Source organism: Lupinus angustifolius, unplaced genomic scaffold (assembly GCF_001865875.1).
Source record: "Lupinus angustifolius cultivar Tanjil unplaced genomic scaffold, LupAngTanjil_v1.0 Scaffold_457, whole genome shotgun sequence".
In the NCBI taxonomy this organism is placed as follows: Eukaryota; Viridiplantae; Streptophyta; class Magnoliopsida; order Fabales; family Fabaceae; genus Lupinus; species Lupinus angustifolius.
Window position 1 is genome coordinate 1 of NW_017727847.1, and position 16,746 is coordinate 16,746.

The 16,746-nt window shown below is 30.6% G+C and overlaps 2 protein-coding genes across 3 annotated transcripts; both read left to right on the top strand.

Annotated features, from left to right (window-relative positions):
• The first annotated feature begins 2,048 nt into the window (after positions 1–2,048).
• LOC109341397 (glycine cleavage system H protein 2, mitochondrial-like) lies at positions 2,049–4,540 on the top strand. Its single transcript, XM_019579290.1, has 3 exons — positions 2,049–2,184; positions 3,350–3,609; positions 4,140–4,540. The coding sequence occupies exons 1-3, from the start codon at positions 2,106–2,108 to the stop codon at positions 4,266–4,268; spliced, it is 468 nt and encodes a 155-aa protein (XP_019434835.1). The 5' UTR covers positions 2,049–2,105; the 3' UTR covers positions 4,269–4,540.
• A 2,652-nt stretch (positions 4,541–7,192) lies between these two features.
• Positions 7,193–13,252, top strand: LOC109341413 (chaperonin 60 subunit alpha 2, chloroplastic-like). 2 transcript variants are annotated; one of them, XM_019579315.1, is made up of 9 exons: positions 7,193–7,355; positions 7,448–7,622; positions 8,887–9,008; positions 9,116–9,323; positions 9,412–9,557; positions 9,677–9,983; positions 10,507–10,757; positions 11,640–11,840; positions 12,647–13,252. In XM_019579315.1, exons 1-9 carry the CDS (start codon positions 7,308–7,310, stop codon positions 12,932–12,934), a joined length of 1,746 nt encoding a protein of 581 aa, XP_019434860.1. In that variant the 5' UTR covers positions 7,193–7,307; the 3' UTR covers positions 12,935–13,252. The 2 variants fall into 2 exon arrangements, with proteins under 2 accessions (XP_019434860.1, XP_019434861.1); XM_019579316.1 differs by lacking the exons at positions 7,193–7,355; positions 7,448–7,622 and having other exon boundaries at positions 8,887–8,988.
• The last annotated feature ends 3,494 nt before the right edge of the window (positions 13,253–16,746 follow it).

The following is a 16,746-nucleotide window of genomic DNA, read 5'->3' on the forward strand; positions in this document are numbered from 1 at the left end:
AGTTCGAGTTCTAAGTCAAACATGCAGTGCTTCTGGATGTGAACAAAATTGGAATGTGTTTGAACACATTCATACAAATAAAAGAAATAGGTTGGAGCATCAAAAACTGAATGATCTTGTCTTTGTTCGCTACAACTTGAGGCTACAACAAAGGTATTAACCAAAATATATATATATATATATATATATGTTTATATATGACTAAATCAATAAATGCAGGAATCACTTGAGATATCAAAATTATGACCCAATTAATTTAAACATTTGAGGATCATTCTCATTTTATATTGGAGGAGTCACCACCATTCCTAACTTATGAAGAGATTGTGGCCTTATGAAATGACCTTGCAAATATTTCTATCCAACCCTCATCTGATGACATTGGTATGTTTTTATTGCATTGTGAGTTTTGGTTCTAATAACTAATTTATTTTATTGTTAACTTGTATGGAAAATGATGTATGAAAAAATGATGTTGTTGTAGATCAATTAAATTTAGAAGATGATGATGATGCACAACTCAACCTATGGAGAATGTGAACCTAGTTGAAGACAACGTTAGTCAAGCTTTTGGCTTAAATGGTGAAGAAATGGAACCTCAATATGAAACAACTTTGACTCCTTGATGTTAAAGTTTTAAATATACAATATGTTTTGTAGACTAAGTTATGAACTTGCGTCATATGTTTCGAGTTTCTTAAGTAAAACAACTACTTGTGGATTACTATTTGTATTTGTAATTTAGACTTTGGATTTATTAAAGTTATTTGTTTATGAGAATTCTTACTTTGACTATAAATATGGGTCATAAATTTGAGTATCTACATATTAGATAATTTTTGTTACAGGTTTACACACACATATATATAAACATGTATGTCCAGTTTAATCTCATGCTGTTTAATTATTAAACCACTGGTTGAAGCACTAAATCAGTACTCTCACCGGTTTGATGACCAGACCGTTTTAATAACATTGATACATAGTATATCGTATATTATTCATTTATATTACCTTTTTTTTAAATAGTCAATAATAATCAAATGTGAATTGTATATGATACAGTAATAACGTATAAAATTAATATACTCTCAGTGCATAATTTTTTCTCTTTCTCCATTAATCATCTTATCATTCTACCATATGCACATTAAGATTGAGCTTGGGCTGAGTTGGTTGGGTAAAATTTATCCTTTACCTAATCCTAAATGTTGATCGAGTCATTTTTTGAACTCAAACATAAATATGAAGTTAATCTGACTCTAAATGTTGATCAAATTAACATTTGTACCCGAACCTGACCATAGACTCAATTAAATATAATGCATACCATTTTTGATAAAGCATTCTCAATATATATTTTTAATATGGTGAAGAACTAGAAAATTAATATCACTTTTGATTAAAGAGATGTCATTACTTCGTATATGATTGAATAAAGACACATACAAACATGATGAACGAGTAACCATGTGACAGGTCCGGGTTTTGTCATATTTGTCCCATTCCCGACCCTAAATATTAATCGAGTCTAATTTTTAAACTTGAATATGATCATAGTCTAATTTTGTCATATCTTTATTCAATCATATACAAAGTAATGCCACATTTTGATCGAAAGTATTATTGATTCTCTAATTTTTTATCATATCTACATATATCATCTTATATGTCAAATTAAATATTCATAATAATAAGCAATATTGAGAAGACTTTATTTAAAATAAGTACACATTATATTTAATCAAGTATATGGTTGGGTTCGAGTTTAAAAACTAATCCGATCGATATTTAAGGTCGGTTTAGCTTTGTGTCTAGAGTTAATTCAGATTTAAAAAACGACTCAACCAACATTTAACGCCAAATAAAGGATAAAGCTTAACCCGTTCCAACCCAACTCATATTCTGTGATATGTGAGTTCATGAACATTTGCGATTTACAATACCGAGACTCTCTCAACCGTTATTTTTGTATTATTAATAAAAACTATTAATTAATAAGTATAATAAAAAATAAATCTAAAATGTATTGTATAAATAGTTAAATACGAAAAGCTTTCACCGACCCTACCCAATTCTGGTTAAAAACAGAGAGAAAGAGAAAAATGGCTCTCAGGCAATTGTGGGCTTCAAGAGCTGCTTCATACCTCAGAATCTCCGTCTTCAACAGACCCTTTTCCACTGGTTATTACTTTCTCATTATTCTTCTATCTCTTTTTTCTCTTACTTTTTTCACATCTTATCTTTTATTTTCACTCACCTTCTATTTCTTTGGTTTTGATGGAAACATGTGGATCTATTCTTGATCCATGTATTTATCATTAATATTTCATAGTGTCGATCTTAATGTGAATGTGGATCTTTTGGTATTGTGATCGTAGGTTCCGAAGGCACTGGCCATGACCCACCTGCAAATCCATAAGCACTATCGTCCAATCTCAAACATTATTTGTTTTCAGTCTTTAGTGGGCTGAATCCACATTTTAGTGGGTCCTACTGGCCCAATTTCATCCATAATAAGTAATAACCACCACAAGGGTGAGGAACTTGTATCGGACAAAGTCACGTGTACTTGTCAACCGATCATTAATAAATAATATATATAACTTTGTAACATAGGTGACCTTTTTTTTGCATGGATAGAGAATTTGTAAGAGAATTTAGTAACATTATCTATCATTTTCCATACAAAATATTGAAGCATTTATGTTCTCAAGTGAGATGTACTGAACAAGTGTCACAGTGTACTCTGGTAGAAGTGAATTTAAATGAATTCATTGACTAATATGTTAAGGTTTTGGTCTGGTGAAGATTTGATGTCAAACTCAGTTATATGGTTACTTGTTTTAACATGTGGATGAACATCTCCCATTATTTTTACTTGTAAGAATGTCTATATTTTGTGTCATGATTCTTATTCTATAATAGTGAACTAGATCCTTTACCTGCACTCGTTCATGCAAATGAGGGAACCTTACTTATTTTTTACTACATCCACGCAACAATGCATTGACCTTGCTAAATTGACACTACACTCGAGCAACACAAAGCGCTGCTTTCGGACAATGGCCTAACATCAACATTATCATGTTGTTTATTTATTTCATATAGATTCGACAAAGTTTTACGTTCGTCGTCATTATCTTAACATTACCTTCACCCTTATCTTGAATTAGGGCCGACTATGTATATCATCAAGCACACATAACAAGATTTTCAAATGTTAACAGTGATGCAAGAAAAACTGCAATTTGATTTCATTTATTCGTCGAGTGATTTAGAATTTAGAAATAATGTAAGTTGTTTTTTCTGATAAACTAACTTCCCTTTCTCTGTTATGCCTCTACAGTTTTGAAAGATCTGAAGTATGCTGATTCTCATGAGTGGGTGAAGGTGGATGGAAATTCTGCCACTGTTGGCATAACTGACCATGCCCAAGATCATTTAGGTGATGTTGTCTATGTTGAATTGCCCGAAGTAGGAGCAACTGTAACACAAGGAGAAGGTTTTGGTGCAGTTGAGAGTGTGAAGGCAACTAGTGATGTTAACTCTCCTGTTTCTGGAAAAGTGGTTGATGTTAATGAAGAGCTTAGCAGCTCTCCTGCTTTGGTAAGTTTCATTGTGTAACTCTTTGAGTTTTTACAACACAGGATATTGAATCTGTGTTTCTGTTTATTTTCAAGAATAATAAACTTCATGAGAAGTTAAAGAAGTGAACATACTAGATAAGATAGAATTAGAAATAAACTCATTAGGAAGAAAGTTAGACTAACTCCTATTGTAGAAAATATGGTAGAATCATGCCTTAGGTTATTTGGACATGTGAAAGAAGACCATTAGAAACCCCGTAAGGAGAGTAAATTAAAGGAAAGTTAGTCAAATTCCTAGAGAAAGAGGGAGATTAAGAAAAACTATTGAGAAAACGATAAAAGAAACTTAGAGATCAATCTTTGTCAATAAACATGATTTATAATAGAACATTATGGTGTCGTTCAATCTATGTAGCTGACTCCATCCAGTGAGATAAATGATTGGTTGTTGTTGACATTGCATTTGAGTTTTGGACCACTAGGCTCTCATAATGTATAAGTTTCATAATGAATTTATTATATGGACCTGTGCTACTTTTGTTGGTATAGGTGAACTCAAGCCCTTACACAAAAGGATGGATAATTAAAGTTGAAGTGAGTGACAATGGTGAACTAAATAACTTGATGGATTCAGATCAGTACTCCAAGTTCTGTGAAGAAGAAGATTCCAACCACTGATATTGCTGCCAATTACCATCCATGATTTAGATCATGTTAAACCTGGGAAGCTAAAAATTATTGATTTCCTTTCTCTTTTGATGCACAGGTCTTACTTTTATTTGTATTTCTTATGAGCTTCATATTCTGTGGGATAATAATAATTTCCACTATTTTGATTTAGAAGTATTGAACGATGGTGTGGGAAATTGGACACAGAAATGTTCTTTTAAGTTACTAGTCAATTTGATCCTCTAAAGATGATAATGTCATCAACTAGTCATTTAAATAAATTTGTCACCATATTATGGTTGGGAATTTAGAACCAATTTATCTCCTATGTGTGTTACAAAATGTACACTTGCGTAAGCGTCAAGTGGATAAAGAAAAAATAGAGAAGAATAGAACAATAACATTAAGAAATTTAACGTGGAAAAACCTCCTCAATGTGAGAAGGAAATAACCACGAGACCTAGTCCAGAAAATATCTTCACTACAGAGAGTAGGATTACAATATTTGATTCTCTCTTACAAAGAGGATAACACTCAATCTCACACAAAGGATGGAAATACAAACTCTTTAGTATCTCACTAGGAATATTAATCTCACACTATATGGATATAAACTCTCTCACTTTCTCTCTATGTTGTTTTTCTCACTTGCTTGTTATATATCTTCCTCACAAGTCCCCCCTGTATATATAGTGAAGGGGAGGAAGGCTCCATCATAAAGATATAGTGGATGATTAATTGATGTCATACTTTTCAAGACACTTTGAAAAGTGCTACTCCAACTTTCTAAGTTAGACTTCATAATCTCAAGACTCAAAGAGTAATTCCAAGATCTTGGAATAGTCATCATTGAATTATTCAATAATTCATCTATTAAGATTCATTGGTCTTACTTCCACATCAACTAGGAAGGATTCCCAACAATTATTCCTTCAAATATTACATTTGTCACTAATTTAGTATTTCAAATAAATTTGTCAATGCCTCAATAATTAAATTTATCACAAACTTAACTTTAATAAACTTGTCATCATATTAGTTTCTTAAAGATTAAATTTGATATGAAGTTAAACCATATAAGCTATATTGTTGTCCACCGTGCTTATCTCATGGATATAAAAGTTTATTTAATGAACTAAATTTATCGAGGTAATTTATAAGACTCAAACCAATTTTAAGTTGATTAGTTAATTGTCTATGGTACTTATAACATTTATTAGTAAATTACCATTTTTATTCCTGAATTTACATGCATTAGTTATTTTCATACATGATATTATTCAGTTACACAATCATTAAAGGTAATTATTTACTAATCTTGGACGTGATATTGACAAAGTTTAATAACTTTAAGGACAATTTGTGAACATAGGTGGCTCCACTTTATTTATAGCTTAGAAGGGGGCTTCATACAATAGGCTCACACTTTTTATGGTCATCTTGCAACTTTACTCATTATAAGATGTCATGTCATCTCTAAAAAAAAATCAATTTCTTAATGTGTGCTATGATTATGCTCTTAGTTTGGATACTAATATAATACATGATCAAGCATATAGATACTTGTGAATCAAGAGTATAACATTTATGGAATTGTCAATATAAATATTTATACCCAGTAAATATATTATTTATCATTTATTTATATAATTTTTGTAAAAATCAATACTAATTAAACATGAACGATAAACGAATGAATGATAATATTTAAAATTAATATATACATTTTTATTGTCATATACAAAATCACATAATATAAAATATTATTCAAGTTATCTTACTTCAACCGTCATTTCAAGACAACATATATATATCATGACAGTCATTAAAATTATAATTATCAATGTCAAATATTGTATTTTGATTAAAATATCCTTAATACTGGATCTCATTATTATTAAACTATATCCATCACAGAGGAAAAATATAACTATACTCTTCTGGATTTCTAAAATAAATATAATATGATGGAAAAATGAAGTGTTGAAGTAATATCTTTTGTTGTCTTAGATTTTTTTTATTTTGTTTCAAAGTTATTGTTGTTTTATAATTCAGTGTTCAATTTTTTTCCCAATTCTACATTCATTAAATAAATACACATCATACTTTTTATTATTCAATTCAAGATTTTCTTATTTCTTAAAAACAAATACAAATGTAATATTATTTTAATCAGCAAACTATAGTACTGAGTGTGCATTTGGTATAGACTATGTTTCTTGTTTTCATTTATAAATTGTAAGATTATAATATATTTATGTTTGGTTAACTTAACTGAAAACTGAATATAAACTAATCTATTTTGTTTGGATAAGGTAGAAAAATTGTTTTTTACATAATTACATAAAAAAATATGAAATTATTTGTTTATATTATGATTATTTTAGTTGCTTTTTACGCTATTTTTTTAAATATATATTTTCACTATAAATTTTTAATATTGTATAACAAATGCTAAAAATATATATTAAAATAAAATACAATATAGAAATTAATACTTATACTAAAAAACAACATGCACACAAATAAATAAAAGTTGTTAAATTTAAATTACATAATACACTAAAAGAGAGTTATGCAATTTGGTGGTGATGATGTGAAGAACTATGGAAAGGTGGAAGAGTAAAAGGGAGCCTAGAGAAAAAGTTATGATGAGTTAAATGAGAAAAATTGAAGGAAAAAAATCAACAAAAAAAATCAACCCATATTTTTGAAGCTTCTACTTTTGACTTAATTTTTGAAAAAAAAATTAACTTTATAATTTCATTTAGTTATCAAATATACATAGTTTTAAACAAAATCTAAAAAAATTAAGCCTTACCAATCATACTCTAAAGTATGGATTAAAATTTGTACAAAACTCTTACATTATTATATTCTTTCCACAAATAACAATATAATAGAATTAGACCAAAATTAAACAAGGGATTTTCCTTACACCAGTAGCAGAGAGTAAACGGCGCCCAAGTACTCCTCCTTCTGATATCGAAATTTGGCACTCACCATTCGATTATCTTGTGTAGCATTAAGAAGTGAAAATTCTCCAATATGAATATTCAAATGTCTCTCTTACTAACACAAAACCCTTTATTTCCCGTAACTCTCTCTTCTCTCTCCATTTTTCCATTTCCTCCACCTCTCCGTATTTTTCATTTCCCACTTCAATTAATCGTTTTACTTTGTTGCAGCATTTTCATCTTAACCAAATATCATTTGGGGTTCGTAAAAATCAAAACTTTGCGAAGAATTTGGTGGTGAGTTGCGGCCCAAAGAGGATATCGTTCGGGAAAGAATCAAGGGAGGGTTTACAAGCAGGGATTGATAAGCTAGCTGATGCTGTTTCTCTTACCCTTGGACCAAAAGGTTATCCTTTTCTTTTCAGCTTCTGCTTATTATCGCTTTTTTTCTTTTTTTAATTTTAGTTTCATTATTTTGCACTCTTACATTTTTTGGCCAATAAAAGAAAGGCCTTATTTGAAGGCCAGTTTCGCCGCAATAGTAAATTTGCTTGCCTTATGACGCGAAGGAGGTGAGAGTTTTGTGCACTGGGCTACCCCTTTAAAAGAAAGGCCCGATTTGATAATAGCTTGTGGCTGTGAGATTGTAGCTTATAAATGTGACTCTAGCTAAAAGTTATGAGATTGTGTGTAACTAGCTTATTGAATTAGATATATAACAAAACTATCTTTGCGACTAAATGGAATTCTTTAACTGACTTGAAGGATATGTAATATTAAATTGAGTTGCTATAAAATTCTTATCTGCGAAAATGAGACATGAATTAGTGGAAGAACAGTTAACTTTTGGGAAAGATAGTTGAAGTTGTTTTCTATAAATTAGGTTCAAAACTTACAATATCCCTTTATTTTTTCCAGCAAACAGCTCTAAAAACGTTGTTACTAAGCCCATAAGCTATAATCTACTAATTCAGCTATAAGCTTGTCATGCTAAACACACACAAAGTGGCACAAAGAGTGGTCCTCAACTGTGGGACAATAAATGTTATCCCACATAATGTTTGGTTTGTTTGGATAAATTCTGAACAAAAAAACAGTTTTCCTGTCTTTTTTACTTTTCTGAATTTTCAAGAAGCTGCTTAACTTAGCTTTTAAAAAAAAGTATAAAAACGGACTATTCTTAAAATTTTATTTACTACAGTATACAATTCCTATGTGGGACATGGTGTTCAGTTGTTCACTGCCCTTTATGTTACTATGCACTATGGTATACAATCTGTAGGGTGAGATGGCCCATTTAGGTTTTTTCTCACACAAACAAGTGATTTTTTGATATCAAAAACCACTTCTGACGTTCACATGCTTATTTGGTTGGACTTTTATTTAATGGAAAGCAAAAGCTGAAATCTAGCTTTTATCAGAAGCTACATTTTTTCAGCCTATAGAAAATAATTGTATCTTAAAATCACCTTTTATTTAATGATTGTATTTTACATTTTAGAGTTCAGACCAAGAGCAATAATCTGAATTTGCAATTAATTGAGACTCACAAATCAATTGCTTAGTTATATTTTAACTGGGAACTGCTTGCATCTCAATACAAATATTATATGGTCTTTTGTCTGATTTTTGGTGACTCATGCTTATTTATTTTACTCCTAACCATGCAGGGCGTAATGTTATTCTTTCTGAATCTGGAAAGCTTAAAGTAATTAATGACGGTGTTACAATTGCTCGATCCATAGAGCTTTCGGATGCAATTGAGAATGCAGGTGCCATGCTAATTCAAGAGGTTGATCATGGATGTTAGGTTTCACCTCAGGTTAAATAGGAATGAAATTTGAGACAAAATAAACAGCGATGTGTTTATATTTTCATTTTTCTTTATCCTGCATGTAGGTTGCAAGTAAAATGAATGATTTGGCTGGTGATGGTACTAGCACTGCAATTATTTTGGCTCGAGCGATGATCAAATCTGGACTATCAGCAGTGGCATTTGGGGCTAATCCTATTTCGTTGAAGAAGGGGATGGAAAAGACCGTTAAAGAGTTGGTCAAGTTCTTGAAGAACAGAAGTGTTCCTGTGAAAGGAAGGGATCATATTAAAGGTCCTTGTTTCTGCTTGTTTGAGTTTTGCTGAAGTAGTTTATTTTCTTCATTGTTCACATAAAGACATTTCTCCCCCCTATATTTCAGCTGTAGCCTCGATTTCTGCTGGAAATGATGAATATATAGGTAATTTGATTGCTGAAGCTATAGAGAAGATTGGTTCTGACGGGGTGATATCTATTGAGTCATCCTCATCATCTGAAACCTCTGTGATAATTGAAGAAGGGATGAAGGTATGGAGAATAAGAATACTAATGAATAACAAGCATAAGCACTTCTTGTAACTCAGATGTGAATGATTCTTGTCCTTGTCTTTGCCTTACAATTGTTGTTCTTTGTTCTTGCTCTACAGTTTGATAAGGGTTACATGTCTCCTCACTTCATTACAAACCAGGAGAAGTCCATTGTGGAGTTTGACTGTGCTAAAGTTTTGGTAACTGATCAAAAGATTTCGTCAGTCAAAGAAATCATTCCTTTGCTGGAAAAGGCTATGCAGTTGAGTGCCCCACTCTTAATTATTGCAGAGGATGTCACAGGGCCAGTGTTGGAAACATTAGCAGTCAACAAAGCGCAAGGATTACTAAGAGTCGTAGTTGTAAAATGTCCAGGGTTTGGGGATGCAAAGAAAGCATGGTTACAAGATATTGCGCTGATGACAGGTCAGTTGCTACAGAACTTAATTAGTTTGGCTTATATACCTGCCAACATCCTCTACTCTAGGATAATGCTTCCGATTTTGGAACTATTTTCATGAAGCCTACACGCCAAATAGTTGCTTCCTTTGTTAGTATAAACTGGTTGTGATAGTGACAAGAAGCTCTATACGTCATTGCTTTTCATTTTCATTTATCAATTTACTGGTTAGTTAGGACTTATGCAGTTTACATGCCTTGGCTACTAATAAAATGCCACTTTCTCAGCTAATAACTGTCTAGTTCTAGTTTTCGATATTTAGAATCCACCCTGGGATGTTTCAGGACCTTTGTTAACTGTTAATACAATCATTATTGATCTTGAAGAGTTGAGGTGCATATATTTTATGGTTTGCTATTAAATTTGATTAGAGTTGTTCTTGTTCCCCGTCTCTGATAAAGAATCTTGTGTCTAGCATCTTTTAAGATAAATACACTTGTCCTGCTCTGCTTGTTAGTTGTTTGATCGATGTTGACATTGACATCACAGGTGCTGATTTTCTTTGTGGAGACTTGGGTCTCACTCTTGAAAGTGCAACGTCAGATCAGCTTGGCACTGCACTGAAAGTGACAGTAACCAGTAATGCGACAACTATTATAGCTGATCCTGGCACCAAGGCTGAAATTCATGCTAGAATTTCACAGATTAAGAAGGATCTTATTGGAACAGATAATGCAAATCTTTCAAGAAAGCTCTCAGAGAGAATTGCAAAACTCTCTGGTGGTGTAGCTATTATAAAGGTACCTAATTCAATAGACATGTCATGTGCCGTCCTGTATTCTGATCAGTTCAGCTCTTTATTTTGCTAATGTTGCATCAAAATTTGTTGCTTAATTCAAATATCATAACTCTTAAGATTTTTTTATGTTCTTGTTTGGGTTTTATTGGATAATAATCTAACATGGCTTGTATTTCAACTTTCATGTAAATTGAGAAATGGAATGATGGGTATGGGCCTAGATTACTAAACTAGACTGTCTTGACGCCTACTGGCCTTCTTGTCACGCCCCTTGCAAATGACGGATACGATATTTTTTTGTGTCATTGATATTTTGTTAATTTAAATAAAACCTTCTGTAAACCCCACACATAATGGGAACTTTATGGCACCAAACGGCCAACATATCATCCGAACCTTCCCTAAACCCTCACATAGCAGGAGCTTTATAAGTCAAGTTCCCTTCTTAAGTGATGTCCCAATGTCAGTCAAATGATTCAAATAAGATTGTGGCCATTCCCTTTTTCTTTTGAATTGTAGGATCTCATTGTTATGAAATTGGGCCTTGTAAAAGAATAAAGATAATTTGAACCTAGATCCTTCACTTCATGTACAGAACATGCATATATTTTTTGTTCCATAATATTCACAATACTTTTGTGCAGAGATTTTTGAAATCGCAATATTAGAAAATCTAGAAATTGAACTAATTTCTTTATTTACTTATTTATAGGGTTTCATTCACATGAGGTTGAGTCCTATGAAAGAAGTATTATTTGGATAACTATTTGTTGGTCCTTTTATAGGCCATGCATGAAACCAATTTGGTTTGCTCACAATATGTTATGTTAACATTACTTTCATTCTCAGAGTTTACTACATAATGCAGTATTCAATTCCTTAGGTAGGTGCACATACTGAGGTAGAACTTGAGGATAGAAAACTTAGAATTGAGGATGCTAAGAATGCAACATTTGCTGCCATAAATGAGGGAATTGTTCCTGGAGGGGGTGCTACATACATCCATATGTTGGACTTGATACCCACAATAAAGAATTCCCTGGAAGATTTAGATGAGAGAATTGGTGCTGATATTGTGGCAAAGGTATGGTTACATTTTTTGTCCCCTGCTCCATCCACATATTTATTCTCTTTTGTATTTTAATTTGTAGTGAATGTTTTTATTTTACTTTTTTAAAAGTGTAGAGAATTTTCTAAAATGATTTCTATGTAACATTTTCTTTCCACGAAAATAATAAAAAAAGTTGTGTTATTTTACATCTTACATTTGACAATTTCTCTTACAATAAATTAACTTGTCTACCAACAAGGCGTTGGTCTAGTGGTGTAATTCTAGATCCTCAGAAAGACCAAAAGGTCAAGGGTTTGATTCCTGGGAGAGAAAGTCACGCACCCCGAAAGAGATTAGTTCATTAGCAAAAAGGTGAGGGGTACCCTTGGTAGTACAAAAAAAATCAAATTGTCTCTACCTGACTTATTTTTTACCATTTATCTCTACACGTATCTCAAAAAACCCATCCACAAACCAAAGGAAAAGTCAAAGTTGTCACAAATTGGTTGTTAAAATAACATTATTGTAATAAAAACACTAATCTAAAGGAGTTGTGACTTGTGAGATTTCCATCTTTATGAAATCCAGGAGATTTGTGATTTTTTTATATTCTTGTTTGGGTTACTGAGACAATATTTACTTCCCAAAGTGCAATACCTCATTAATTTGGATTGGAAATTCTCTCTTTTTGAAGTACTGTAATGGGCTAGAGTTTGTGTGTCTGTAGTAAAAAACATTCTCATGCTCTCTTCTTGGATTGAGACTAGTTTGGTGAAAAAAATGAACTTGTCTTGAATGATTTTACATATTTGTAAATAGTTGCCATTGATGCATTGCAGGCACTCCTTGAACCTGCAAAATCAATTGCAACCAATGCTGGAGTTGACGGAGATGTTGTTGTCGAGAAGACTAGAACACTTGATTGGCGAACGGGATATAATGCGATGACCGACACATATGAAGATCTTTTAAATGCTGGCATAGCAGATCCTAGTCGAGTTGCAAGATGTGCTCTTCAAAATGCAGTTTCTGTCGCCGGTGTGGTTCTAACTACTCAAGCTATATTGGTGGAAAAAACGAAGAAACCGAAGCCAGCTGTGCCCATGATCCCTGGTATAAGTCCTTGAAATGGAGAAAACAAAAACAATTTTGAAAATAGAGTAAACTCTATATGCCATTAGTTAAGTTAAAGCTTGTAAATGTCCCTTGGGTTGGTGGTTTATACTAGTGCAGCGAAGTCAGGGATTGCTAGTTATTATAGATGAAGCCATGGGAACAATTAGAGAAATGGTTAAGTTTTAATGCATTCTACAAGGAGTTGAATAGTGTTAGGATTTGTTGTCCATTTTATCCATTCATTTTATAGTGACACTGTTAGTGATAGTGATAGTAGTTTTGTTCCATAAACTCTAATTTGGACAATTTTATGCTATTATCAAGAAAAGTTTGTATCTTGATAAATTCTATATGCTTCATAGTCATGAAACAAGTGTTATCTTAAGTTGTCTCTTATTCATGGCCTAATTGATTATGTCAATGCATTACTTAATCAAATCCAAAGGATTTAGGGAGGAATGTAATATTCATGCACTATAAAGATGTAAAGATGTATATACAGTGTATATATTTTTTTCTCTTTAGGAAAACAAGTGTGTAATATGTGGGTAATTTATTAGACAAGTGAGTCCTAGCTTTATTAAGTCATAAAAAGGGTTTTCTTTGTGCACTCGAAGGAAGAAAAAAACATGGATTTCTTTGTGCAATTGTTAATGTTGATGATTAATAAATTAATCGTATTAATCAATATTTCCTTTCCTATTGTTGAACAATACAACACTCTTTTAAAGACAAATTTCTCGTTATGAGAGCTAGTCTTACCATGTTGTAGATATTGTTGATTTAAACAAAATTTTCTTTAGTAAAGAATACTTGTGATTTTGACAAAAACAATAGACCTCTCAAGGGTCGAAAAAAATTATCATTTCAAGCAATTTCATCAACAATAGCAAATTATTTGATAAACTATAATTTATTCACCCCTCAAAACTTTTATTGAGGCATTGCCTGTTTGGTAAACTAAAAAATAAAGGGTAGTATATATTTTGAAAGTTAGCTTTTGAGAAAAAAAGTAAGTAATTTTCCAAAAAAAACTATAAATTTATTTCGAATTTTGTCAATGATTACTTTCTCATTTTTGCCTTTTAGTTTGTCAACCTAATATAAATTTATATTTCATTTTTAATTATTTAACATATTTTCAACTATCTATAAAACTAATTTTATCAAAAAACTTCAATTCAATAAATTAGCTACATAAATATCACCCACTGATAATATCACATATTTTTAGCTTGTTTCACAATCTTTCTTTTTCTCTTATCTCATGATTCCTGTATAAGAAACCTCACCCTTTCCTCATTCTTCTTAATCCATTTTCCTCCAAACAATCGAATCCTCAATTTAGTATAATACCTTTTACTGAAATAGAATAAAATAACTGCAGACATTTTTTACTTAGCTAAAATTGTAAAACATTTTCTTATGATCTGTCTCAATTTTTTATTCATACACTGACCCATTGTCTTAACCAAACTAAAACGCTATAGCAATGAGATTTGAATAGCAAAACCAATTTATGTGTGAAAACTGCATATTCTTTCAACTTTCAAGTTTCAACAACTTTTACTAACTACCCTTCTCCTTTTAATAACTTATTAATAAGCCATGCTTGTCAATACATTATAATGTTGTGCAGTTTGTCCTAATAATTCATCAACTGCTACCCTTTTTATTTTACTTTTTTATTAAATTATTAAGAAGAATTGAAACTGTTACAAGTAATAATAATACTATTTATAAAAATAAAACAAGTATTCCTTAACATGTATATTAGTACACACTAATAAAGATAACAGACTAAACATTTAAGAGAGAAAAAAAATATATGGACTAATATTGTATATATTTTATACGCTATTATTATATTATCCATCATTTATGTTTAATCATTATTACTTGTACAAATGGAATAATAGATGATATAATAACTGTGTATAAATCTTTATATATATTAATAATGTATAAATATTATACTAAACATTTAAATGATGAATGAAATGACATTGGTTAAGTATTTGACACTATTATACTGTGAGAAAAAGAGTTTGAGATTAAGAAATGAAATGATGGTGGCTTAATGTGTAAGCTAAGTATGTTAAGTGGCGGAAAATATGCTTCAAAGATAGCACTTGGCTTCAAAGTATCAAATTTTTTTCGTCAAATTAATTAATATCGTCCTAGTAATAAAAATACACATGTTAAGTGACCCTACATCATTATTGTTCTACAAATGCCTTCACCTACTACACCTCACTTTACCATTTTAATTTCTATGTCCCATGGGGATCACTTACTTGGTACAAGCATAATGAAACAAAAGGACGAGGAAAAAAATATATATACTAAGTAAAAATTTTATATTCTGGTAGTTCATTATTTATTATTTATTTTTAATTATTATTGACTTTTAAAAAAAATTAATACATTAAATTTTTTACACTAACAATACATTGATATTACATTCAACAAAAAGATAAAAGTGTGTTAAAAAGAATTTTTTCGTGTAAAAAAATAAGACTGAGTAAATCTATTATCTTTAACCCCAATTAAATCTAACCTTGAATTTCACCTTTTTTGTATAGTCAATTATAGTAAAGATCAAAATTAAATATAATATAATAATAATAATAATAATCTACTTGTACCTCAGTACAGGAATGTCACTAGATGGCGTGGTTATTACTTTCTTTTTAACTATAATGGTCTTAGTTGTTAAGTTGTGATATATTTATGATGTCTATGCAATCTAATTATGGAGCCTATAAATGATAGTGCCCTTTTAACCACAAAGTACAGTTCCTATAATAAGAATTTTTTATTATTTCTGAGTCGAGTAAACACACAAAAAAATGTGTTTGAGAATTTAAAAATATTGCTGAAGAAAAAAAATGTAATAAAGGTTGAGTTTTTCCTTCTCATGATGAGAAATACATGTATACTTAATGATGATTATAACTAACCCACTTAAAAGTGTCGAGATATTAAATTCTTTTTTAATAAAAACATATTTATATTGTGGTTACTCGGTTCACACATTGACAATCTTAGAAACAAAAATACAGGCATGTACGTATATTAGAAAATAAATAAGTGAATGACAGGGCGAGGACGAAGCCGCACGTCGTGTATAAGTAAAAACCAAGATTTCTTTTCAAAGGCAAAACAAAATGGCTGATTTGTAACTGAGATTTAGAAAAATATTTATCTGGTGTAAGAGTTTGTTACAATGTTATCTTATTCACCTCATTTTCATTTATTATTGTCTCTTAAATAAAACGAGAAATGATACATTAATTATATATAAATCTTTAGGCTATTGATATTTCAATATTACACTTATGAAAAATTTACTTTAATATATATACACACGGTTAATATAAACCTACTTTATTTAAAGGATCAAGATTAAATTTATATATCCTTCATTTTCTGTGATATGATTGAATAAATAATTTTTAATCATAACCTACCAAAATTTATTGTTCTTACGGTCATAGGAGAAGTATTATCAATTAAATGACTTCCTATACCTTATTGCAAGGAAAAAATTAACATGCATATACTAATAATTAATATCTTTTATATTATTAACCTATCATTTATACTTCAACTAATATATTTGTACTATTAATATAAAAATTTATATATAATTAATATATAATTTATTTATGTTATTTTTTTAAATAATCACTAATAACAAAACATAAACAACAGATAAGATAATCCATGAATAATGTATAAGACTCACATAAGAGAGTTAATAGATTTTTGCTGATAAAAAAACAAATACAAATAAAGCAAATGAAAGAGTTAATATTGT

Coding starts and splice junctions, on each gene's coding strand:
- LOC109341397 (XM_019579290.1), top strand. CDS start 2,106: ATGGCTCTCAGGCAATTGTGGGCTTCAAGAGCTGCTTCATACCTCAGA. Junction 2,185..3,349: donor CAACAGACCCTTTTCCACTG/GTTATTACTTTC, acceptor ATGCCTCTACAG/TTTTGAAAGATCTGAAGTAT. Junction 3,610..4,139: donor TTAGCAGCTCTCCTGCTTTG/GTAAGTTTCATT, acceptor TTGTTGGTATAG/GTGAACTCAAGCCCTTACAC.
- LOC109341413 (XM_019579315.1), top strand. CDS start 7,308: ATGAATATTCAAATGTCTCTCTTACTAACACAAAACCCTTTATTTCCC. Junction 7,356..7,447: donor CACAAAACCCTTTATTTCCC/GTAACTCTCTCT, acceptor ACTTTGTTGCAG/CATTTTCATCTTAACCAAAT. Junction 10,758..11,639: donor GTGGTGTAGCTATTATAAAG/GTACCTAATTCA, acceptor TCAATTCCTTAG/GTAGGTGCACATACTGAGGT.